General features: G+C 40.3%; 1 protein-coding gene across 3 annotated transcripts in view; it reads right to left on the reverse strand.

Annotated features, from left to right (window-relative positions):
• The window catches only part of PHEX (phosphate regulating endopeptidase X-linked), a 243,611-nt gene that overhangs the window by 72,250 nt on the left and 146,096 nt on the right, over window positions 1-25,265 (reverse strand). For all 3 annotated transcript variants that reach the window (XM_049871405.1, XM_049871406.1, XM_049871408.1), the window contains one exon: window positions 6,525-6,602. In XM_049871405.1, coding sequence (XP_049727362.1) covers window positions 6,525-6,602 — 78 coding nt within the window. The remainder of the gene's footprint in view (window positions 1-6,524; window positions 6,603-25,265) is intronic.

Below are 25,265 nucleotides of genomic sequence, written 5' to 3' on the forward strand. Positions count from 1 at the left end.
GTGGGTGGAGGGGAGGCTGATAAATCAATCCTGGCATATTCAAAGAATGAAAAATGCTACAGCAGTTTCCATGAATGGCCTGTATGCATGAACATGAAATAATCTCAAAAGAAACACTGAGTGAATAAGGCAAGGTGTACATAGGAGAGAATTTTAAAGTTTTAAAATACATAAAATAATACCAGATACTATATTATGAATACATACCTATGTAGCAAAAGCGTGAAGAAATGCCTGGAAATGCTAAGCTCTGAATTCAGGATAGTGCTTATATCTAGAAAATGAGGAAGGCTGGGTGGAAGGGGATTAGATCACGGAGGATTACCCAGGGAATTTCAAATGCATCTGTTTTATTCATTTAAAATGGGTACGTGCAAAAAAAAATTTTTTAATGTGTACATGCATGTATAAAGCTATCATGATAATACGTTTAATATTTGTTAAAGCTGCAACTATTCAAAATATTGTATTACATACTTCTCCATATATTTGAGATGCTTCGTAATAAAAAGAAATCTTACAATCGATTGTATTTTACCATAGCGATTTTCTCTTAGCTTCAGAAGAAAGAGTAAGCACCTTGTTTTAGGAAGCAACCTTAACTAGCAATCCTAATGCATGCCCGGATTGTATCTTTAAAAGGTGTGTCCATTGTTCAACCTGAAAAACCTTTTTCAGCTTTTGTTCCCAAGATGGCTTTGCCAGACCTTTTGTAATGTGATTATAACTGATAGAAAATTCAGACATGTTCTTGGATTAGAACGCTTTCTAGGAAATTTTCCCAAAGGCATTTCCTTTAAAAATATTAACTTTTTTGTGGGAGGGGCAGGGGTAGTAATGTCAGTGGAGTCCTTTTTACTTTCAGAAGAGTTTGCTAACTGTGATACTTTACTGTTCCATATGAAAACTTGACATTCAGGTTGGTCTAGGGGCAACCCAGACCAATATTACCAATATTATGGGTCCTTTTTCATTCCTTTTATCTGTTTCTTAAGTTTTCTGCCATGTGATAATACTCTGATAATTTCAAATATTTCAATAGGCCCTTGAGTGAGAAATAACTATGAAACCCAGCAACGATTTGGAAAGTTCTGCTTCTGGAGATAGCAGCAAGAACGAATGCTGCATGAATAGTTTGAAACCACTTGCAGTCTTCAAAACAAAGTGGTTTAAACTACGCAAGGGACAGTAATTGGCTCAAAAGCCTCTTGTCCTTTCAGTTACTGGTGAAAAATTCAGGTCAAGCTGATAATGGCTTTCAATCAATTCCATCTCTAAACTTTTCAATTGAGTGACCTTTGGGGAACTAATTGGGGCCGTTCATTTCCTAGGAACAGCTGTCCAGATCATAAAATTCAGGGGAACCTGGATTCCTTTTCTTGGAAATCCTATCCTGGATACCAATCACCAAATGCCACAAACTAAATAGAAGAATAAAGCTATTACCCCCATAGGTGAAGAACTCTCAAGAAGGACAGACGAAGGAAATGTGTTCAGCTTCTCTGTAGGATGAATAAGCACATGTTTGTAAGTCACTACATATGCCAACAGGAAGTATAGATTTTAGACCACCTTTCTAGAGCCCATTAAATTCATTTAAAGATACTCAGAGATACATTCAAATATCTATAAGAAAGATTTTATGTTACTCATCCAACAAATTTTTTGAACACTTAATGGAATCCAGAATTTGTACCTTTATTTCCCGTTATTTGAACAGCAAAGTAAAATGCAAGACTGATGTTTTTAAATGGCCTTGCCAATAAGTAATGTGCATGTATACATATATCCAAAAAAACCAAACCCACTGCCATCAAGCCGATTCTGACTTACAGCGACCCTGTAAGACAGAGTAGAACTGCACTATAGGGTTCCCAAAGCTGTAATCTTTATGGAGGCAGACTGCCATTCTTTCTCCCATAGAGCAGCCAGTGGGTTTGAACCACCAACCTTTCGGTTAGGAGCCAAGTGCTTTAATCATTGTACCACCAGGGCTTCTGTATACATATATACATATCTACAATGCAGGGCGATGCTCAAGTTTAACAACCTACATATATGGTACACTATGGAAGATGCAGTTCCCACAGGCAGCCATGGAAGGGTGATAGAGGGAGCGCCAGGCATCCAGCATACTAGCACTAAAACCAGATGCTTTGTCTCCCTTGTGGTGGTGGGGGGATCTGCTCTGGCCAGTGGATGCTCAGGATGGAGGCCAATGTGTGGGTGTGTGAGAGTTACAGAGGGCCGGCTGGAAGGTTGGACATGAAGGCACCCCCTCCAGTGACCACTCTTTGCTCTCCTGGGCCAGGGTAGCCAGGGGTCATTTGAGAGAGCTGAGGGCAATGTTTGTTTTATCAAATAGTACAGAATTATTTCAAGATTTTAACAATTTGTTTTTATGGCACATTCCATCTGAATATCACTTTGCTCTTGCATAGCGGAGCTCTGTCAGTTATACACACACACAAACACACACACACACATACACACATGAGCGTTCCACTAGCCAGAGCAGATCAAGACCCACCCCAGAGAATATTATATGGGTTCACATAAAATCTATCTCTATATGCATATTTATATGTATGTATGTGTGCATCACTCACCAAAAACATTGATGATCTCTAAAAAAAAGTACTGATATCTAATTCTCCTAAGTAAATGGGGACCAGCTATGATTCTGACTTTAGCCCCTACTGCAACTCTCCATTGGCTGCATGAGAATGCGTGAAATGCCTAATTGTGTGGGTTATTTACCTATGGTCTCTCAGCTACATGCCCACCCTTGAGTCTGTTCCACAGTGCTGTAGTTGGGAATCAGAAACGATGTTTCCCAGCACTCACTGCCAGTTGGCTTCCTGCCAATAGGAGACACTGGGGGAAAAGAGAAAGTGGTAGGAGCGGAAAGTGTGTTGTAGTATGTTCTTCTCTCCCCCCACAATTCCCCTTCTTCCTCTCCTTCTCTACCGCCTTCTCTCTCTCTCTCTCTCCTTTGTTCTTCTATCAACGACTGTAGAAGAATGTTCAGGAGCCTCCTCCATAGCCCCATCTAGCTCTGTAGTAGCAGTTTCTCCTCTGTTCTTCTAAGTGCTTCCTGAAGTTATTAATTGCTAGTTTACCTCACCTTCCCCTTTTTTGCCTTTCAAACTATTTCCTGTATTAAATTCCCTCTGTTTGAAATACCTAGTGTGCTTTTTGTTTTTCTGACAGATACAACAATCTTTCCAAAACTGGCATAAATTTGCTCTCAAGTGTCTTTCCATCAAGGATTAATGAAATGGAACACTTTAAAGGGATAACTAGAAAATGGACTGATGCCTACCTTTTTAGGCTAACTGGTAGGTTTTCCTGCATGTTGCTGTGAGTTTTCATAAAGAGCATTTCCTTCTTTCTTGTTCTTTTCAAAGACTACAGAAGGACTGCTGTTCAGAGATACTTTTGATGGGCAGCTCAGTTTACCTTGTCATCCGCAGAGAAAAAACAATTTTCTCAAATTCCTTTTTACTTTTGTCTCTAAATTCTTTTTCATTTGCTCTTGTCTCCAACATGAGCCCAACTTCAGTTTTCAACTTTTCTCCTTGAACGTCATCTGATCCATTACCTAATCTCTATCCTCTTTCCTTTCGTGTTTGTACCTGATGAATCATATCTTCGCCGGTGTCAAGTGGGGAAGCTGTTTTTCATTTGTAGCAGCCTCTCATGCTCGGAGCTTGTATTGCCAGAAATTTCCCATAGGCCCTACAGTAGTCCTTATCTACATGTTTCTTAAAACTGAAAACACAGTCCCGTTGTGTACCGGTAACACTTTAGGCTTTTTGCTATTAACCTCAGTGACACTATTTCCATCACATCGAGCATCCTTTACCTATTTTCCACTGGGTTTTATTCATTTTCTCAATCTGTTTCTGGACACTAATACATTTTTATTTTGGATTTTTTTTTCACTGTCTGTTTTTTAAACTGTTAGAAACTCTTGAGGATAATTGTGTCTACTTTAGCAATGAGTCAGATGAAGGCCATTACTTCACAAAATACTTAAAAATCTTGGTGTCTAATGCCTTAAGTGCAGGCTCTGCAGAAACAAGGAAGCATACCCAACACTGCATCCTCTTTGGCTTCTGGTTTCTTTTCACAAAAGACAATAGATTCTGTGAGTCCTTACATTGGGGCTCTCGGTTTGGACAACAGCAAGCAGCCAACAAAACTTGATCAACTAAATATTGTGAGTGAACCCTGAATGTGCCTTATTTGAGTAAACCTTGGGATTGTTCCATCTGTAGAGTCTTTTAAATAAATTTGAGGGACCTAGATACTGCATGAGTTAATTCATAATGACTTTTCCAAAGCAAAATAATCTACTATCGTAAGTGTGAATGGAGGGTGTCATAGCTAACACCTATATTGTGTTTACTGTGTGCCAAGGTCTGTTCAAAACACTTTAAACATGTTAACTTACTTAATCTTCACCGCAGCCTTATAAGGGAGGGGTTATTATCATCCCCAATTTGCAGATGAGGAAACTGAGTCCCAGAAAGTTTACTTAAATTACCCTAGGTCACACGGCTAGTAAGTGACAACCTGTAACATGAACCAAAAACCAAACCTGTTGCCACTGAGTCAATTCCAATTCATAGTGACCCTATAAAACAGAGTAGAACTGCCCCATAGGGTTCCCAAGGAGTGGCTGGTAGATTCAAACTGTGCTTAGCAGCTGAGCTCTTAACTACTTCACCACCAGGGCTCCTAAGTGACAACAGGAGAGTTAAATCCAGGCAGTCTGGTTCCTTAGGTTCCAGGGTCCATGTTCATAACCACTATACAACATTGCCTCTCAAACCCTCCCTTCTGTATCCTTGACTTGGAATGTTTGCCAATCATACATAATCATCCGGGTTTTCCTGCTAAGGTACTAGGTGCCCTGGTGATGTTCTTCTTAGCAGTAACAGTTCCCCGTGCTGCTCCACGAAGGCATAGCTACCATTTACAGGGAGACTACTATGCACCAGGCATTATCCTAGGTGCTTTTGCATTTACATAATCTCATCTCATCTTACAAACAATAGTAAGACTTAGTTATTGCCATCTTCAGTATACAAGTAACTAAAGGAAAGCTAATTGAAGTTAAGTAACTTGCCCAAGGTCAAACAACTAGTAAACAGAAGAGGCAGAGTTCAGACCCAAGCCTATAATTCCAAAGCCTGTGCTCTTTACCACTTGACAGTATGGGCTCCCCTCTTCTCTTCTCCCTTCCCAGCCAGCTCTAATTCTCCAGGACTCCTCTGTTCCTCCAGAAGAGCTGCTTGACAGAAACAATGCCTTCTCTTCAGGCTGATCTGGAACCCAGGTTCAGTCCTGGTTCTGACACTGTGCGGCACTGAACAAATCACTCAATTCCTTCAAGTCTCTACCTCCTTTTCTGCAAAATGGGAATAATACTGCCTATGTAACAGGATTACTGTGGAGATTAAAAGGTCATGTACGTAAATGTGTCAAGTGCTTCAATACTCTTCATTATCATAATAGCAATGTCATTTCCAGCATCATCAAAACAGTGTGTGATAAGATGAACTGTCTGAGTTTTGGGATACTGTGAAGGATAATTATTTTCTTCCAGAGCAACCGGATCAATATTTTGGAGGGCCATATCCTGGAGCCCAGCGGAGAAACTTTCTAATTAAAGCTTTCTCTCACTTTTGAATTGGCTTGTAAAATTCCAGTGCTCAGCTACAAAGCTAGTATTGTTTGCAGAGACGAGACTTATAGAACCACAATTTCAGAAAAGAGCTACACCTTAGAATTATAGTTATTTAAAGAATTCTATAACACAACTTTTTCGATAAAATCTAATGAATGGTGAGAATGGGGGCTTTGGTGAAGAAGAAAAAATTTTATCAGAATTATTCGTAGAAAAAGAAATAACAGTGGTTGTGATTAAAAAAGCTTGTAATGAATATATCTACTGGAAAATACGTGCCCCAAAATACTGGAATAAAAAAGACTTATAATTTTCTTCCAACACTAGCTTACTGCAAATATATAATCCAATTCACAATAAATTATAGAGTCGTGTATATAGGCCTTTAATTTGCCAAAACACTCATAAAGTTTGATGAAGTTAATTCCCAGCAGGTAGATTTATTACTATTCATTAAATATGAATGAAGCAAATAAAGATTGTTTAACAACAAACATGATGTTTCAGCCATTAGAACACACCCACTAATTATAAAATATTCAATTTGCTTAATTCTTTCCTTTATGACCAAATTTGACCAAATTCAAGTCCGTTTGTTTTATGGTACCCACTCAGCTATGCTTTCTTTCTGACATGTCTTTTGTTTTGAATCTGCTGTCAATCTTGTCATATCCCTGCCATATTCAGGCTCCATCTGGCCAAGGGATGAATCAAAACTTGGGGCTTTCTGGCACCACCAGGCTTAATTGCATGGACTGGGGTTAGATGAAAGGCATGAGGCCAGAAAAAAAAAAAAAGAAAGAAAGAAAATAGATTAAGCACTTACTGCCTTGAGGTCTTCATTAATATGAGTGTCATTCATTATAAACTCAGGATAGCCAACTTTTGCCAAAACAGCTCTTGCCTATAAAAAGGAAAAAGAAAAATGATGTCAGAGTTTCAGCACTTAAATCATTAATAATCACAGGATGTACAAATGCCACCTTCATCCAAAAACTCTATTTACTGAATATCTACTATATGCAAGCCACTGTGGCGGGGGGGGGGAATTAAGTCAGTCCTTACCTTCAATATACTAAAAATGTAGTGAGATAAGCAAAATAACTATATCTTACAAAATCAATATCAGTTTTAGTAAAAATAGACAATATTGTTATCCAAGTCCAGAGCAACGACCAATAGCTTTAGCTTAATGGAGAAGGTGACCAAGTTGAGTCTTAGAGAATGGTTAGAATTTCAACACGCAGAGCTGAGAGGAAGGACATTCCAGTAGAGGAACAAGCAGGGGCAAAGGCAGAGAGACAGGAAGCACAGGGTCTACTTGGGAGATGACAAGTAGTTAGATGTAGTGGGACTTATAAAGCCCAGGAGGTGAAGAGTAGAAAATAATGCAGGAACACTGGCTTGGGGCCAGATCACAGGGATTCCTGAATGCCATGCTAAAGAGCCAATCTTTTATTTTACAGATAAGAGAACACTAAATATTTTTTACAAGGCAGTAAATGAAAGATTTAGGAAGCTGTAGGAAGATTATACGTGCAAAATTATGAATGATGGTCAGGATGCCACAGAGATGAAAGGCAGGGGGTCCAGACTAATTTAAGACATGCCATAACATCATAGCCATCCTTTTGATAGGCAAAAAGTCTATTTAGTCCCTGTGTTTTACAGCATATGGGGAACGGATAAAGGAAAAATCAACTTAGGCACATATAAGGAGCCTCCAGAGCAGGGACTGGCAAACTATGGCCCCTGGGCCAAATTCAGGGCCCTCCCTGCCTCTTTTTGTAAATAAAGTTTTATTGGAACAGAGCCACACCCATTCATTTACATACTATGTAAGTCTGCTTTTGCACTACAAGGCAGAGTTGAGTAGTTGCCACAGAAACTCTGTGATCCACAAAGCCTAAAATATTTACTATCTGGCCCTTTTTGAAAATGTTTGCGGACCCCTGCTAAGAGAAATGTTAGTTTCACATGGAAATTTGTCTCTCTTCTCTTCCTAGATTCTGGGTTTCACAAAAACAATGGAACAGCTTACTCAAAGGGTGTGACTCCAAGTGGCAGGCATTACCAGCTCTGCCCTGGTATCCCCTTCTCACCTCTATGCATCCCTCCCCAGCATTCAACGTCTTTTTTTCTTTTTTTTTTCCTCATAGCTAGCACTTCAGACTGCTTTTGGTGGCTTACCCTAGGGTTACTAGAGACCAGCTTGCCTGCACTCCAAAACTGCTACAGGTAACCTCCGTTTTTCAAAAACTTCGCTTTATGCCACTTCACTTTTACAGAAGACCTACATTAGTACCTGTTTTCGCTAACCCAAAGATATCAGAAGAGGATTTTCAATTAAAAAAAAAAAGGCGAAAAGCAGAAATAGCGTTCAGCATTTGTTTTGCAGCCAGCCATTAAAAAGGCAGCACATACCCCAAGCAGCAAGAGTGGCGTCGCCAAGCTACTTCCCTGTGAACTACTCTCAGCATCTCAGCATCAAGCCACCGTAACTTTGAACCATGTCTGTGAGCATCTGTGCCTTATCTCGATTTATTTTGTGTATTCATTAGCAAGATGTGTCCTAAGGTATCAGAAGAGCCTAAGAGAGCTTGCAAAGATTTTATGTGTTATTTGGTATGATTTGGTAGGTTATTTTTTGGGTCTGGGGAAGCTCAAAAATTTTTCCCATATGAATTAAATTGCTTTACTTTATGCCATTTCTGCTTACAAAAGGTATCATAGAAATGCTCTACTTTCGGATAGTGGGAAAACCTGTAATTCCTGGGGACTTTATCTGCCTTCCACTCCCACCCCAGGCAGCCCGTAGTCAATGATAAAGTACAAAAGCCCAGTTCCTTTGCCTCAATAAGGATAAACTCTGGGGTCTAATTTGTACTCCAGAGTTGCCAGCAGAATCAGGCTGAAATTGAGACTTGCCCCTGAACTAATACCCTTGCTTGGCTCTTGGTCTTCCCTGCCTTGCTTCCCGCATTACCTTGCCTTTTTCTCTTGGAAGCACTTCCTTAATAAATCACCTACACCCAAATCCTTCTCTCCAGATCTGCTTCCAGGAGATCCAACATAAGACACCAGGCAACACCAAAAAAGTTGGTTTTATTACAGCAAAGCAGCAAAGCAAAACCAGGGAACTTTGCACACTGCTCTTAGTAACAATTTTTTTTCCTTTAGTCCCTTTCAATTTTCTTCACTCAAGAAATAAATGGAATAAGATAGTACATTTTCCTTATCTTCCTTGAGATAATTCAAATATTAAATATCAGCTGAAACTTGAAACTCAAAACTCAGAAACGATTTTACAAGTGCCGTAGGACACAGTCATACTGGGTTTTGCTGTTCCAGAGACTCATATTTAGCACGGATCAAATTCTGCCTCCAAAACTCAGTGAGTTACACATACTAAAAGCCTGATGTGACCCAGATAGCAGATAACTAGAGCTTACAACAGCAAACAATATGTCCATATGTTACCTTGTTCTGAGACTGTTCTATTATTTCCCTCATTATATTTAATTCCTCACTGTATTTTATCAGCTCACCACAAGTCACATGCATAATTCTAGCAAATACAGAGCTTCAGAGAGTTTCCAAAAAAAAAAAAAAAAGGAAGAAATATATGAGCTGAGTCATCCACAACATTTTTCTGAACTCTGGTCTTTCTAGAGCATGCTGGTGAATTATGCATTGTTTTCTAAGCCTCTCTCTCTGGGACCCCCACTGCATTATGGAGTTTCACAGAATATATTACCTTCTGCACTTTATGTGCAGGTCATTGAATCCTTTTGTATTACTTAGTTAGAATCACCATGTCTTGAAGGGAACCAAAACAGAAATACATAGAATTTCTATTCTTTTTCCAAGGACACATAGATAAAACTAGGTAATAATATTAGCAGCAACATTGCCAACATCAGAATAGAGTGCTCTTCTTCCCAAAACACGGTGTGTACATACTCTTCTATTCAAACTCAGATTCTCCTCCTGCCAGAGAGGTTGGTGTCAATTCCACGTTGTCCTGCCCCACCCCATTCTACATTCTTCTCTGAGAAGCTTGAGAACTACATCTCTCAAAATCCCTTGGGGGAATAGCTCCAGGTTAGACTCTACCAGTGAGATGTACTCATAGGAGATTCAGAAGGCAGAAGAGAAGGTGAAGCCATTTTGATCCTGCAACCCCACTCATAGGAATATATCCTAGAGAAATAAGAGCCATCACACAAATAGACATATGTACACCCGTGTCCACTGCAGCATTGTTCACAAAAGTAAAAAGATGGAAACAACCTAGATGCCCACCAACAGAAGAATGGATAAACTATGGTACATACACACAATGGAGTACTACACAACAATAAAGAACAATGATGAATCTCCAAAGCATCTCACAACAGGGATGAATCTGGAGGGCACTATGCTGAGTGAAATAAGTCAATCACAAAAGGACAAATGTTGTATGAGACCACTACTATAAAAACTCATGAAAAGGTTTACACACAAACAATCTTTGATGGTTATGAGGGTGAGGAGGGGTGAAGATGGAAAAACACCAAATAGACAACAGATAAGTGGTAACTTTGGTGAAGGGTGAGACAGTACACAATACTGGGGAAGCCAGCACGACTTGTCCAAGGCAAGGTCATGGAAGCTCTATAGACACATCCAAACTCCCTGAGGGACTGAATTACTGGACTGAGGGCTGTGGGGACAATGGTCTCAGGGAACAACTAGCCCAATTAGCATAACATAGTGTATAAAGAAAATGTTCTACGTTCTACTTTGGTGAGTAGCATCTGGGTTCTTAAAAGCTCATGAGCAGCCATCTAAGATACTCCACTGGTCTCACCCCATCAGGGGCAAGGGAGAATGAAGAAAACCAAGGACGCAGAGGAAAGATTAGTCCAAAGGACTAATAGATCAAAACTATTGCTGCTTCTACCAGACTGAGTCCAGCACAACTAGATGGTGCCCAGCTGCCACTACCGACTACTCTGATATAGATCACAGTAGAGAGTCCCAGACAGAGCTGGAGAAAAACGTAGAACAAAATTCTAACTCAAAAAGAAAGACCAGACTTACTGGCCTGATAGAGACTAGAGAAACCTGAGAGTATGGCCCCTGAACATCCTTTTAGCTCAGTAATGAAGTCAATCCTAAAGTTCACCCTTCAGCCAAAGATAAGACAGGTCCATAAAACAAAACGAGACTGAAGGGGTGCACCGGCCCAGGGGCAAGGACTAGAAGGCAGGAAAGGACAGGAAAGCTGGTAATAGAGAACCCAAGGTTGAGAAGGGAGAGTGTTGACATGTCGTGGGGTTGTTAACCAATATCACAAAACAGTATGTGTACTAATTGTTTAATGAGAAGCTAGTTTGTTCTGTAAACCTTCATCTAAAGTACAGTAATAAAAAAATAATAAAAACAAGGAGATACCATTCATTCGCTACTGGTAGCTACAGGCAGGCACATGGCATCTGCAGACAGCACATACAGGGCTTTGCCAGCAGCTTCCAGGCATCCTCCTGAGACTACCCCTTCAGTGTGCAGGCAGTGGAGACAGCTGGCAGCCTCTACCCTTCACTCCCCAGCCCTCTCAATGGCTGTATAAGCCTCCAATTCCCTGTATTAAACCTCTTCCTGCTTGCTGTACTTAGGAGGGATTGGTTTTCCTGAATGAACCCTAGCTTATATAACCATTTAAGGCAAATAACGACCATATCACTTCTTAACTTTTTCAGAAAGGAAGACGTAAGGCACCAAGTAGCTTGATGGCTTATCAAAGGGCAAAGTATTAGTGAGGCAAGCCTGAAATTAATTACCCCAGTGGTCCCAGGGGCAAGAAGGAAATGCAATTTCCACTGCAAATATTGAGAGAACAGTGTGATAGATATATAATTGACTGCATACCATATACTGCAAGAAATATTTCCTAGACTGCTTGTGGCTGATCAAAAACTCCAGGGTTTTCCATAACCAGAGCATGTTTCCATCCTTTATTTGCACAGACTTCTAGAGAGGGGCTGCACCTGACAACTGGACTGCTTTCCTTCAGTCCAGCCCATGTACAGGTAGAAGAATCAATGGTCACTTCTGTGACTTTGGGCAAAGTACTTAACTTTTCTGAAGCAAACACTGCCCATTGTCTACCCAATAACCATTTTACCTTCTTCTCTTACTATTAGGACCCTGATTCTGCTCAGGAATGACAGTGGACCCAACAAAAACTAGCTGCATTGCCCAGCCTCCTTTGCAACTGGAGCTGGCTATAGGATGAGATTTTGGTCAATGAAATGTAACTAAAAGTCCTTGTTGTACTTCCAGGAATCCTTGTTAAATGAGGACAGATTCTGCTGTCACGTACTTTCTGCCTTTAGCCCAGGGTTTCTCAACCTCAGCACTATTGACATTTTGGACCAGGTAACTCTTCGTTGCAGGGGTTGTCCTGTAGATTGTAGAATGTTTAGAAGCATATTTGGCTTCTACCCACTAGATGCAAGTAGCAACTCCCCTCCTCCCCCCAGTCGTGACAACCAAAAATGTCTCCAGATATTGCCAAATATCCCCTGGCAGCAAAACTGCTCGATTGAGAACCACTGCTTTAGCCTTTCTTCTTCTTCCTTCCTGGAATGCTGATGCAGTGCTGGAGGTAGAGCAGCCATCTTGTAACCACAAAGCAACAAATACAAGGAAAAATACCACATGCTCAAGATGGTAGAATGAAAAGCTGATGGCATCTAGAGCCCACTATGTCGGCCTGATTTGCCTCTCTTTTCCCTCCGTGATATTAAGTAAATAAACCCTTTATTTGTCCAAGGCATTATATGTCATGTTTTCCATGAGTTGTAGCTGAATGTAATCCTAATACGGTCTCCTCTTCAGATGGAAATTGAGGGAAACAATACCTACACTTCGTACAGTTGTCTGCAAGGATTCAGGATGACACAATAGGTAAACTTCTTTTTTAGTGTCTGCTCCAGTATGTAATAAATAAATGGTAGTAGTAGACTACACAGAAAGAGTAGAGACATGACCTCTGAGGGTTTGGAGTAACTGTTGTATGGCTGTTTAGAGGGTCTTTCCGGAGAGCCTAGGCCAGATTATACTCTTAACCAAACACCTGAACTCCCCTGTAGAATAATGTCATTCTCTTTGCCATATGTCCAGTTTCAGAGTGCCACACTTGAAATGTGAGAGAAAAGCTGCTAAAGCACCCCTGTGATTAATGGGGAGAGAGATGTGTCCATGAGATTCCTGGAGCATGGTGGAAGATTTCCCAAGCAAAGCCAGACTCTGAGCATGAGCCAGGAGAACTCAGGCTGTCACACCCCAAAAAAATTTGGGGGATTCTTTTGAGGGCAGCTATTTGCACACTTCTGAAAATGGGCACAAGAAAAACTATGAAAGCTAACTGTGGAAGAAAGCAAAGCAAAAGGCTGCCTTGAGCATCTTAGTTTCTGCCTTTCCCTCTTTGTCTTTCCTGTCCCCCTTTCTCCTACCACCTAGTAGGCCCTGTGTGCTCATACCACTTGCTCTCCCCTCATACCTAAATTGGCCTTTCCTTGACAATATACTATCCTCCAAAGTCATCTCCCCTTTTACTCCTCATGCTTCAAAACTCTTATTCCCTCAAGGCAGCAAATCCATTAGCTGTCACTGGGTCCTCAAACTAATTCAAAATAAAATGTGAATGACTAATAGCAATCTAATATATTAACCCTGGAGAAATATCTGTATTTAAAAGAGTAGTTCATTAACCAAAGATATAAAGTCAATCACAAGGAAGGTTTTTGTAGCTGACAGAACCTTCTTTCTGATACTACTCAAATTATATCAATAACCTATTTCACTTATTCACCACTGTGTTCCCCACAGGGAGTGCAGTGCCAGGTACATAGCAAGTGATTAATGCTCAATAAATATTGATTCATACAATAAGTATTAGTTCATAAGCCCACTCTTATCAATACCATTGAACAAATAAATCTGTCTTGGGAGAAATACAACCAGAACACTCCTTAGAAGCAACGATGGCGAGGTTTCATCTCACATGCTTTGGACATGTTATCAGAAGGGACCAGTCCCTGGAGAAGGACATCACGCTTGTCTGTCAGTTTGTCGTACTGTGGGGGCTTGTGTGTTGCTGTGATGCTGGAAGCTATGCCACCAATATTCAGATACCAGCAGGGTCATCCATGGAGGACAGGTTTCAGCTAAGCTTCCAGACTAAGACAGACTAGGAAGAAGGACCCAGCAGTCTACTTCTGAAAAGCATTAGCCAGTGAGAACCTTAGGAATAGCAGCGGAACATTGTCTGACATAGTGCTGGAAGATGAGCCCCCCAGGTTGGGAGGCACTCAAAAGATGACTGGGGAAGAGCTGCCTCCTCAAAGTAGAGTCAACCTTAATGACGTGGATGGAATAAAGCTTTCGGGACCTTCATTTGCTGATGTGGCATGACTCAAAATGAGAAGAAACAGCTGCGAACATCCGTTAATAATCAGAACCTGGAATGTATGAAGTATGAATCTAGGAAAATTGGAAATCACCAAAAATGACGTGGAACGCATAAACATCAATATCCTAGGCATTAAACCAAAAAAAAAAAAAAAAACCACTGCCGTCGAGTCGATTCTGACCCATAGCAACCCTATAGGACAGAGTAGAACTGCCCCATAGAGTTTCCAAGGAGTGCCTGGAGGATTTGAACTGCCGACCTCTTGGTTAGCAGCCGTAGCACTTAATCACTACGCCACCAGGGTTTCCATTAGTGAGCTGAAATGAACTGGTATTGGCCATTTTGAATTGGACAATCATATAGTCTACTATGCTGGGAATGACAACTCAAAGAGGAATGGTGTTGCATTCGTTGTCAAAAAGGATGTTTCAAGATCTATCCTGAAGTACAACGCGGTCAGTGATAGGATAATATCCAGACGCCTACAAGGAAGACCAGTTAATACGACTATTATTCAAATTTACGCACCAACCACTAGGGCCAAAGATGAAGAAATAGAAGATTTTTATCAGCTGCTACACTCTGAAATTGATAGAACATGCAATCAAGATGCATTGATAATTACTGGCGATTAGAATGCAAAAGTTGGAAACAAAGAAGAAGGATCAGTAGTTGGAAAATATGTCCTTGGTGATAGAAACAATGCCGGAGATCAAATGATAGAATTTTGCAAGACCAACGACTTCTTCATTGCAAATACCTTCTTTCACCAGCATAAACGGCGACTATACACATGGACCTCGCCAGATGGAACACACAGAAATAAAATTGACTACATCTGTGGAAAGAGTCAATGGAAAAGCTCAATACCATCAGTCAGAACAAGGCCAAGGGCCGACTGTGGAACAGACCATCAATTGCTCATATGCAAGTTCAAGCTGAAACTGAAGAAAATCAGAGCAAGTCCACAAGAGCTAAAATATGACCTTGAGTATATCCCACCTGAATTTAGAGACCATCTCAAGAATAGATTTGACACATTGAACACTGGTGACCGAAGACCGGACGAGTTGTGGAATGACATCAAGGACATCGTAAATGAAGAAAGCAAGAGGTCATTGAAAAGACAGGAAAGAAAGAAAAGACCAAGATGGATGTTGGAGGAGACTCTGAAACTTGCTCTCGAGCGTCGAGCAGCTGAAGCAAAAGGAAGAATTGATGAAGTAAAAGAACTGAACAGAAGATTTCAAACGGCCTCTCGAGAAGACAAAGTAAAGTATTATAATGACATGTGCAAAGAGCTGGAGATGGAAAACCAAAGGGGAAGAACACGCTCGGCATTTCTCAAGCTGAAAGAACTGAAGAAAAAATTCAAGCCTCGAGTTGCAATAGTGAAGGATTCCATGGGCAAAATATTAAACGATGCAGGAAGCATCAAAAGAAGATGGAAGGAATACAGAGCTTTCCAATAACACTTTATTTATGGACCCTGAAATTTGAATCTCATGTAATTTTCAAGTATCATAATCTATTCTTCTTCTTGGGATTTTTCCAACTATTTCAAAATATAAAATCCATTCTTAGCTTGTGGGTCATACAAAAACAGGTAGCAGGCTGAATATGGCCCATGGGCCATAGTTTGCCAAGCTGACATAGATAATTCAATGAGGGTAGATCAGGGGCACATTACCCAATTAGCAAGGTAAGCATGTGCTTAGGGCATCAACAAAACAGAGTATCAGTTGTCCAAAGCAAAGAGCCATAGATGCCAAGCAGACAGGACGCAATGAAAAGTGAGTGCACAACAATGATTCAAGAAAGACTCAATTCATTATCTTTATTATGTGTGGAAGTAGACATTGTCGCGAAGCTTAATTGTGACAAAATCACTGAAGAAGTTGAAAGAGCAAAGAATAGAAAGAAATGTTTTTAATTATAACATGTTAGAGATGAAAGATCTATCTAAAAATAAAATATAGTAATTCGTTGTAATATTTGTTTTCTGATCATTAAATTTTCTTTTATGATGTCTTCTCATTTGTACATTTATAATTATAGTACCTATTTTTGAAGCATGAGTCATTTAAAGCAAAACTGGTGAAAGCCAATTTTTCATTGTAGGAGATCAACAGAATTTTACATTGATTGTTGAAACAACTAAGTTCACTGACTCATTTTCTTTGTTGTAGAATATGTGGAATATTCTTTTGTAAAAAAATATAGTATATATTAAAAACCTTAGTATCCCACTGCTATGGATTGAATTATGTCCCCCCAAAATGTGTGTCAACTTGGCTAGGCCATGATTTCCAGTTTGTGATCTGATACAATTTTCCTACATGTTGTAAATCCTAACCTCTATGATGTTAATGAAGCAGAATTAGAGACAGTTATGGACTCAATCTACAGGATTAGGTTGTATCTTGAGTCAATCCTCTTTTGAGACATAAAAAGAGAGAAGCTAGCAGAGTGACACAGGGATCTCATACCAGCAAGAAACAAGAACCAGGAGAATAGAGCATCCTTTGGACCTGGGGTCACTGCACCGAGAAGCTCCTAGACCAGGGGAAGATTGATGACAACAACCTTCCCCCAGAGCCAACAGAGAGAGAAAGCCCTCCCTTAGAGCTGGAGTCCTGAATTTGGACTTCTAGCCTCCTAAATTGTGAGAGAATAAATTTCCATTTGTTAAAGCTATCCACTTGTGGTATTTCTGTTATAGCAGCACTAGATAACTAAGACACCTGCATCCACTAAAAATTTTATAATCCAGTTCATCTCATTTCGCTAAAGTGGCATACACCATTTTTGCATTCAATCACTAATATAGTCACATTTTAAAAGAAGTTACATCATGGATAGCTAAGACACACACACAGAGACCTATATACTTTTATATATCTAACTCATATATCCCGTTCAAGTGCATGAGTAAGCAAAGGAGGGGGCACTACAGATTATCAGTGTTTAGGACCCCCACGTGCCTTAATCCAGCCCTGGGGTAGACTGTTCATTGAGCTACCTCAATTAATGGCAAAGGCCTAGTACACAGTAAGTGCTTAACAATGTTTCCCAAACTGATCCATGCTGAACAGCGTGGGATATATGTGTGTGTGTGTGTGTGTGTTGTTTGTTTTGCTCTTTGCTATTACGGTTTTTTTTTTTATTACTGATATGTACATGTGACAAATCTTAGTTACTTGGCAGCTCATTCTTCACCCAAAAGTCTTAGGGCTACAGCTTTAAAAATCACAATTAATTTCTGTGGAGGCAACAGAGAGTTCATAAAGTAAAGATTATTACTTTCAGGGAGAGATGGTAGCTATCACAAATGAACTCAGAAAAACAAGGAACATTGAAAACTTAAAACACAACATGATTTAAACTCTCAAGTCATTGCCCCTTCCCAGAATTTTCCACAAGGAACGCTACAACTTGATAATGCTTGGGGGGATAAACAGAACCCAACACAATTCTGCTTTCTTTGGCTATGAGCTCTGAAACGGCATATAGTTTTTACACAGTTGACCAAACTGATTTAAAGATTGGTTAGGCTTGCTGCTTTACTTCCGAATTTTCCCAAAGCCACTTAGTATTAAGGTGATCTACAGAAAGCTCATTTGTTTTAATCCCTACTGACTTGGCTACTTAGGAGTCAGGTAAGTTCTCAAATGTCTTGCATGTATTACACCAAAAGAATCACTTAATTAAACAGCCTTGTGTTTCGTCTACATAGTAAAGTCTCTTAACATATTTTTTCTTTCTTATTAATCAAGCAACAGAAGAAAAAATGGAATAACTCATGATCAACTGCCCTTGTACAAACAATTTATAGGGCAAATTTCTTAAACTTTCAATGGCTTTGAAAGCTTCAGTCAAGCTTAACCACGCCAAGGTCTCATTTTCTCTGATAAGTTCTGTAATAACTGTCAATCAAAATTCTGAGCTTTAAGCCACCAGAAGTCCAGGAGAATGTACATGAATTATCCTATCCTTCAAAACAATGGCAGTTCCCATAATGCCAAACAAATGATTGACTAGTGTAGATACCTTGCTGAAGACATTACTTTAAGCAGAGCTAATGGTATTGATGAAAATTAGCCTGGGGAACAGGCTTTAATATCCTTTGGGTTATCAAAATCCCACAAATAATAACAATGCCGTTATCTGACAAATCAAATTATCCTCTCAATAAGAATGGCACTGATTTATTGCCTCTGGCTGTGGTTCACAAGTGGATGCAACCTGTTGGGGTGCATCCTCATCAGGAGGATAGGTAAGAGCACTCATGAATCAGAGGGCTTTATAAGTGCAAGATGCACTTATGACTTTACAAGAGCCGGAACGTAGGAGTACTCTGCCTCCAGGTTGTCCATCCTTCACCCTGCATGAGTAGTGCCCAATACAGTAGATAATCCCCATTACTTGCCAATATGGACAGCATTCTAGAAAGAACGTTTCAAATTATAAAGCAGCACCATCCATCCTCTCTCCTAAAAACACAAACTCCATGTATCTTGAAGGTGAAGAGCTTCCCCAGTCTGCAGAAGAAAACTATTCAGGCATAGGTAAATCATAAGTCAGCCGTACTGACACTAACCATTTCCTTGGTGTCTTTGTTCCTATCACTTGGGTGAGCACTGCACCACAACAGGGTTAAAAACAATTAACCAACATTTGGGGGTTTTATTAAATAGATGGAACAGGTAGCAGCAATAGAATGAAGAACCCCAAACCACCCCCTGATTAATCCACAAAACAACACACCCATCCTCCTGGGGATAGGGAGAATATTACCTTGCAAATAGAGTCACCCCTCATTTATTTCCTTTAAAACACAACAGGGGAGTGGCTAGATGACATAATTTTTTAAAAAATCAATGTCTTTTATTACCTTCAATTACATATAGTAAACTGCTCACAAAGATTTTGCAAATAGAACAGCTGCTAGATCTGCTCAAATGAATATTCTAAGCCTCAATGAGCTAAATCCATTTGTTTAGACAGAACCAAGATGAAAAAAAAAAAAAAAACCAAGAGCCAGACTCCTATATTGTAGTTAGGCTTTTATATGGGCCAAAGTAAATTCTATCTTTTTCGTCCCACATACACAGTTCTACACCAGAGGTCAGCAAACTACAGCCCAGAAGCCAAGACCAGCCCACCCTCTGTTTTTGTAAATAAAGTTTTATTAGAACACAGCCACAGTCGAGTAGCTGCAACAGAGACCGTATGGCCCACAAAGCCTAAAATATTTACTATCTGACTTTTTACGGAGAAAGTTTGCTGACCCCTCCTCTACATAATGTTGTCGTTGTTAGGTGCCATTGAGTCAGTTCCAACTCATAGTGACCCTATGTACAACAGAACGAAACACTGCCTGGGTTTGTGCCATCCTCATGATCACTGTTATGCTTGAGCCCATCGTTGGCTCTACATAATAGGTTCCCAAATTTTTCAAAACTAATAGCAAGCGGAAAATGAAGGGTAAAGGTTAATCTTTTCAGAAAAGTCCATCAAGATATAAACAAGTGTGATTAAATCTGTACTCATTTTCATGTTCTGTTGAGGTAAATATCTGAGTTTTGAAGAAACAGAGCCAGCATACAAATATTAACCAGAAATTGGAATGAATACCATGGAAATACCAATATGCTCTTTGGAAGAAAGGAAAAAAGCACAAATTCTTAAAAATCATTCAAATGTCAAAATTCAAAGGAATTAAGAGATAGATGCACACGCAATACCCAGTCCCTAACACCTAACATTTTCAGAGAAATTTAATCAGCTACTTAATCCTCCTTCCAGTTGTTACTTATTTAAACAGGAGGCAAGTTGGAGATTAATTTGAATAAACATATCCCATCCTCTCATCAACAGTTCAATTGAGTGGGAACTGTCACCATTCTTTCCATTAAAGTTTAGCTCCAACATGAACAATTCTTTACCAGCCTAGGAAATCTTTTGCACTACCTCCCTAACAGGGTGGGGGTAGAGATCAATTGAGATAATGCTGGTAAAGCATTAAGTTAGGTAAATGTGACTTGTCATATTGCTTACCTGTGAGAGGGTGGGGTTATGGAGCTGATACCCACACATACTGCTTATCCCCTTGACTTTGGAGTCCTCTAGCTCAGGACTTCTCAAAGTGCGGTCTGTGTACTGGCATCCTCAGTATCACTTGGGAGCTTGTTAAAAATGTAAATTCATGAGGCCCACCCCAGAACTACTGCGTCAGAAGGTCTCTGGATTAGAACCCAGGAATCTGCATTTAACAAACCCTACCACAGGACAGGGTTTCTTAACCCCGGCTCTACTGACATTTTGAGTCGGATCATTCTTAGTTGTGGGGGGCTCTCCTGGGCACTTCGGATCTTTAGCAGCATCCCTCGTCTCTACCTACTAGGTACCAGTTCTTTCAAGTTGTGACAATCAAAAACGTCTCCAGACATTGCCCAAAGCTCCTTGGCAGGCACTATCATCTTGGGTTGAGAACCACTGCTGTAGGGGAGTCTCACCTGTGTTTCAGCTTGAGACACCCTCTGCTCTAGATTTTGACATTTGCCAAGGTTTTTGTACCCACTTCTGAGAACCTCCAACATTGTGTTACCCATTTATAGGGAGGAGATTCATCCACTCCTTCGCTATCTCTTAGGTCTTTCACTAATAGTCACCATGACTATGCCATTGTTGCTGTCAGCTGCCTTGAGTAAGCCCTGACTCATTGACCCCATGCACAACAGAATGACACACTGCCTGGTCCTGGCCTTTCATTGGCTGATTTTCAGAAGTAGATCACCAGACTTTTCTTGGTAGTCTGTCTTACTTTGGAAGCCTGGCTACATGCAAGCCACCCCTGATAGATTGGTAGTGCACGAAGTGACCAGCCAGGAATCAAACCTGGGCCTTCCGCCTGGAGGGCCAGAATTTTACCACTGAACCATCACTGTCCCCACTGTGCCATTATGAACGCTTTATGGAGAAACCACCATGATCTTTCCTCCCACCAGTTCTTTGAATGTGCTTCAAGCACTTCTAGTTCAACCCAATTTCTGGCCAATGCCACCTAAATCCCAGGATGATAGGGACAAAGAAACCAAAACCAAACCTGTTGCCATCGAGTGGATTCTAACTCATAGCAACCCTATAGGACAGAGTAGAACTGCCCCATAGGATTTCCAAGGAGCGGCTGGAGGATTTGGACTGCCGACCTTTTGGTTAGCAGCCAAATGCTTAACCACAATGCCACCAGGGCTCTAGGGACACAGAATTAATCAATAACTGGAAAATGCTTTGTAACTATAAGTCACGGTGTGAATATATCCTAAGATCTCAGAGATGCTTAGATTAAAAGTTCTAATAACATTTCTCTCAGTAACTTGACAAAATCTATTTTTAAGTACTCTGAGGCATCTAAAAAGCACGTTAATACAATTACAGTTCACTGAAAAATTAGCATGCAATCTAGTTTGAAAGCTAAAATCAGTCATAGCAGGGTAATATTCCATTTAATTATAAAGATTAATTCAACCTTCATTTATTTGTGCATGTGTTTGGTCTTTTCATTTGTCACAGAACGCCCGAGATTCAAATACCATCTGGTAGAATTGCCACACAAGTGTCAGTAGCATCCATTAGAGTTGCAGATTTCATTTCAAAGTAGAATTGATAAAAGGACAAGGGGAGGGAGGAAAAAAAGGTGGAGGGGGTGGAGGCAATAGACTCAACAAAAAAAAATTGAGGTTTTTCACCAATCTGATGGGACTCCCCCTCCATGTTCCCAGCCATGCCTCCTGCACAAACTGACCCAAACTATAAGCCCTACCATCCCTATTTACTCTATTTTCTGAGAGCTAGGTGAAGATTTAAGCAGTGTTGTGAACAACAGTGTAAACTCTAACTAGAAATTATGAATTATGTCTACTGTTTTCCAAAATGTATGTGACATCTTCCGTAAAATGTGGCCTTAGTCACACGGTGATTAAGATTGACCGCTTTCTTCATCGTGACAGCCATTCAACCTTTTACTGCACGACTACTAAAGGCCAAACAAGCATTACATGCTGGGAAACACCTTTTTACATTTTTATTGAGTTATAATGTACATAAAGGACACCAATATTGTGTGTATAACTCAAAGAATTTTTAAACACACACATACCCCAGTGTTTCTAGCTCCAAGACAAGATTTAAAACAGCTACAGTACCCAAAAGGCTCCCTTGGGTGCCCTCCCAGTCAGTAACCCCTCCTCACCTGAAATAAACACTGTTCTGACCTCTATCTCCATAGATTAGTTTTGCTTGTTCTTGAAATTTAAAAAAAAAAAAGTGTGTTCTCTTTTGTGTCTGGCTCCTTTCGCTCCACATTACATCCATGAGACTCATCTGTATTGTTGTGTGTAGCAGGAGTTGCAATACATAGTTTAATAAATTGCATTTCTGTCCTCTAGGAGTTCACAGTTGGCCACAGGTGGCAAACAGGATGCAAAAAACAAAAACAACAATGGAAGAATGTGGAGGACAGGATGGGGTGGGAAGGGAAGGACCTTGTAAAAAGGAAGGTCATCTTCAAAGAAGAAAAGATCTCAGAGCTAAACGAAAAAATAGAAATAACATATTTACTAATGACAAAAGTAACTGCTCTTTGTTGAAACCCTACTATGTACCAACACTGTACTGGGGGCATCACTTCACCATCAGATCTAAATTTCACCGCAGCTCTACAAGGTGATCATCCCCATTTCACAGCTGTTGGAGCTGAGGCTCTGAGAGGGGAAGTAACTCAATTCAATTCACACAGCTAGTAAAAGCCAAACCAGCTTCTTAACTCAGATTAATTTAACCAACATATACTGTTTTTTTGAGGGACAAAAAATAATATTCTATTATATAAATATTATTCATTTTTATTATCCAAGTACACTGACTAATGTATAACTTACTGACCACCTCTATATCAGTAACCATATTCAACATTCCCAGACAAAAATAGTACTTTCAGCTGTAAAAATGACAGGATGCATGCAGGTGAAGTTCTAAGTATACTTTCAAACAAGTTCTCCATCCCATCCTCCAAATCATATCATTGAGCTTTTGTTCTGGACATCAGTGGACAAAATTTTGACTGAAAGCAACAGGGCAGACCTAAGACTTGGCCAATGGGGAGGTCAAAACAGCAAGGAAAAGTAGAAGAAGAAGAAAGAAGACGAGGGATAAAGGACAGGCTATTTCCAGTTTAGAAATATCAGAACATTTCTTTTTCAGACGAGTCAAGGCAATGAGGTCAATTAGATTTCACCAGCAGGGGGGAAGTTGCATCCAAGGGAATGAGGCCCCAGGGTGAGAAAGTTTTCAATCTCATGGAGGAAATCCACTGGCAAATACCACTCTGAGAAATGGAGTCTGGCATGAACATGCCTGGCCCAAGGATTTCTGGCCCTCATTCTCCTATTTCAAAAGAGGAAAAACATCTCTCCCTTAGGAATTTTAGCACTGCCATAAACACAAATGAGAGTCAGTTTCTGACTTGAACTAATTAAACTTGAAACTTTCCTGAAGCTCAGGGCTGACAGGCTTTGGGGTTAAAAATGTAGGGATGCACCAGGAACCTGATACCTTAGCCCAGAAACCCATGAGATGAAACATGGGTCTTTAGAATGATGAGTCCTTTTGGATCCCCCAAAAGTCTGGCAGCTTGGTTCTGCATTATCTGTTTGTAAACAATTATGATCAATAATACATGATTGGCAACATTTAACTGTCTGCTGCCATAATAGCTATACTTATGGGTATGATATTCTTCAATGTGGATGGCATGTATCTGGGTGCCTCACTGCTATACACCTCTCATATAGCCAGAATACCAGCCTCCACCCATTCAGACTGAACTCCAGATAAAGGAAATGCAACCTGAAGCCACCCTCTGCTTCCATAGTTCAGACTTGGTTATTTATTCTAGAATACCCATGGGTCAAGTTTTGGAACAAATCCTTGCTGTTTTGATCTAACCTTGAAAAGGCAGTCTAGGAAGGGAAATCAGAAAGGCCACCTACAGTCAAGGCAAAACAATGAGCCACAGCCAAGGTACAACGTGGGCTGTTTGTAAACAGCAGCCCAAATGTCATCATCAATTATTCATCATTCCACAAAGCCACTGAGTAACCTCTTACAAAACCACTTAACTGTTATCCAAGACTCAGCCCAATGAGAGAAGGAAGAAACAAGTTCTTAGTCAAAAATTTGAGGCTAAGAAAGTTCTAGACCAAATCGGCAAGCCACGGCCTGCAGGCCAAATTCAGGCCATTTTATTGGAGCACAGCCACACACATTTGTTCACATATTGTCTATGGCTGTTTTCATGCTGCAGCTGTGAGTTGAGAGGCCACGACAGAGACCAAAATATTTACTGTCTTGCCCTTTACAGAAAAAGCTTGTCAACCTCTGCTGTAGGCCCTTGCTACTCAAAATGCAGTCCATGGGCCAGTAGCATCAGCATCACCTGGGGACTTGTTAGAAATGCAGAGTCTCAGGCTCCACTCCTAAGGATCCCCAGAGATTGGGATGCACATTCAAATGTGAGGAGCACTGATCTAGCAGGGTTGCTTCTCGAGCTTGGCTGCTCATGGGAATTACCTGAGTTCTTAAAAATACTGATGCCTGGGTCTGAGATGACTCTAGGTCTGAAACTTTGTGGGAGCTTTCAACTCCTACTCCTATAGCCATGTGGCATCCCCTCCCCTCCACACACACATAGCTCTCATTCTCTTTAGATGATGGTAGAGGACTTGCAAATGTCAACCAATGATTAGGGAGGGTTTGCGAAGGACAGGGGGAGGAGAAGGGGAAAGAGGTTTTTTCCTCTTCTATCCTGTCAAGTCTTTTCATTTCAAAAGTGCTCTGTCTGATGAGCTTATTTTTTACGCATAAATTTTTGATGGAAATCAGAAATTACTTAGAATAACTCAGAGGACCTCATTATAACATGAATTATTACAGATCTATACAAGCACAAACCACTTTGCCAAACCTGAGCTTTCATTTTCAAAAGCCTGGAAGAACAAGCCAAATTATTCCATCAACTTGTGGATTCGTTCTGTAACTTAACAT

The sequence above is a fragment of the Elephas maximus genome, chromosome X, assembly GCF_024166365.1.
Source record: "Elephas maximus indicus isolate mEleMax1 chromosome X, mEleMax1 primary haplotype, whole genome shotgun sequence".
Classification (NCBI taxonomy): domain Eukaryota; kingdom Metazoa; phylum Chordata; class Mammalia; order Proboscidea; family Elephantidae; genus Elephas; species Elephas maximus.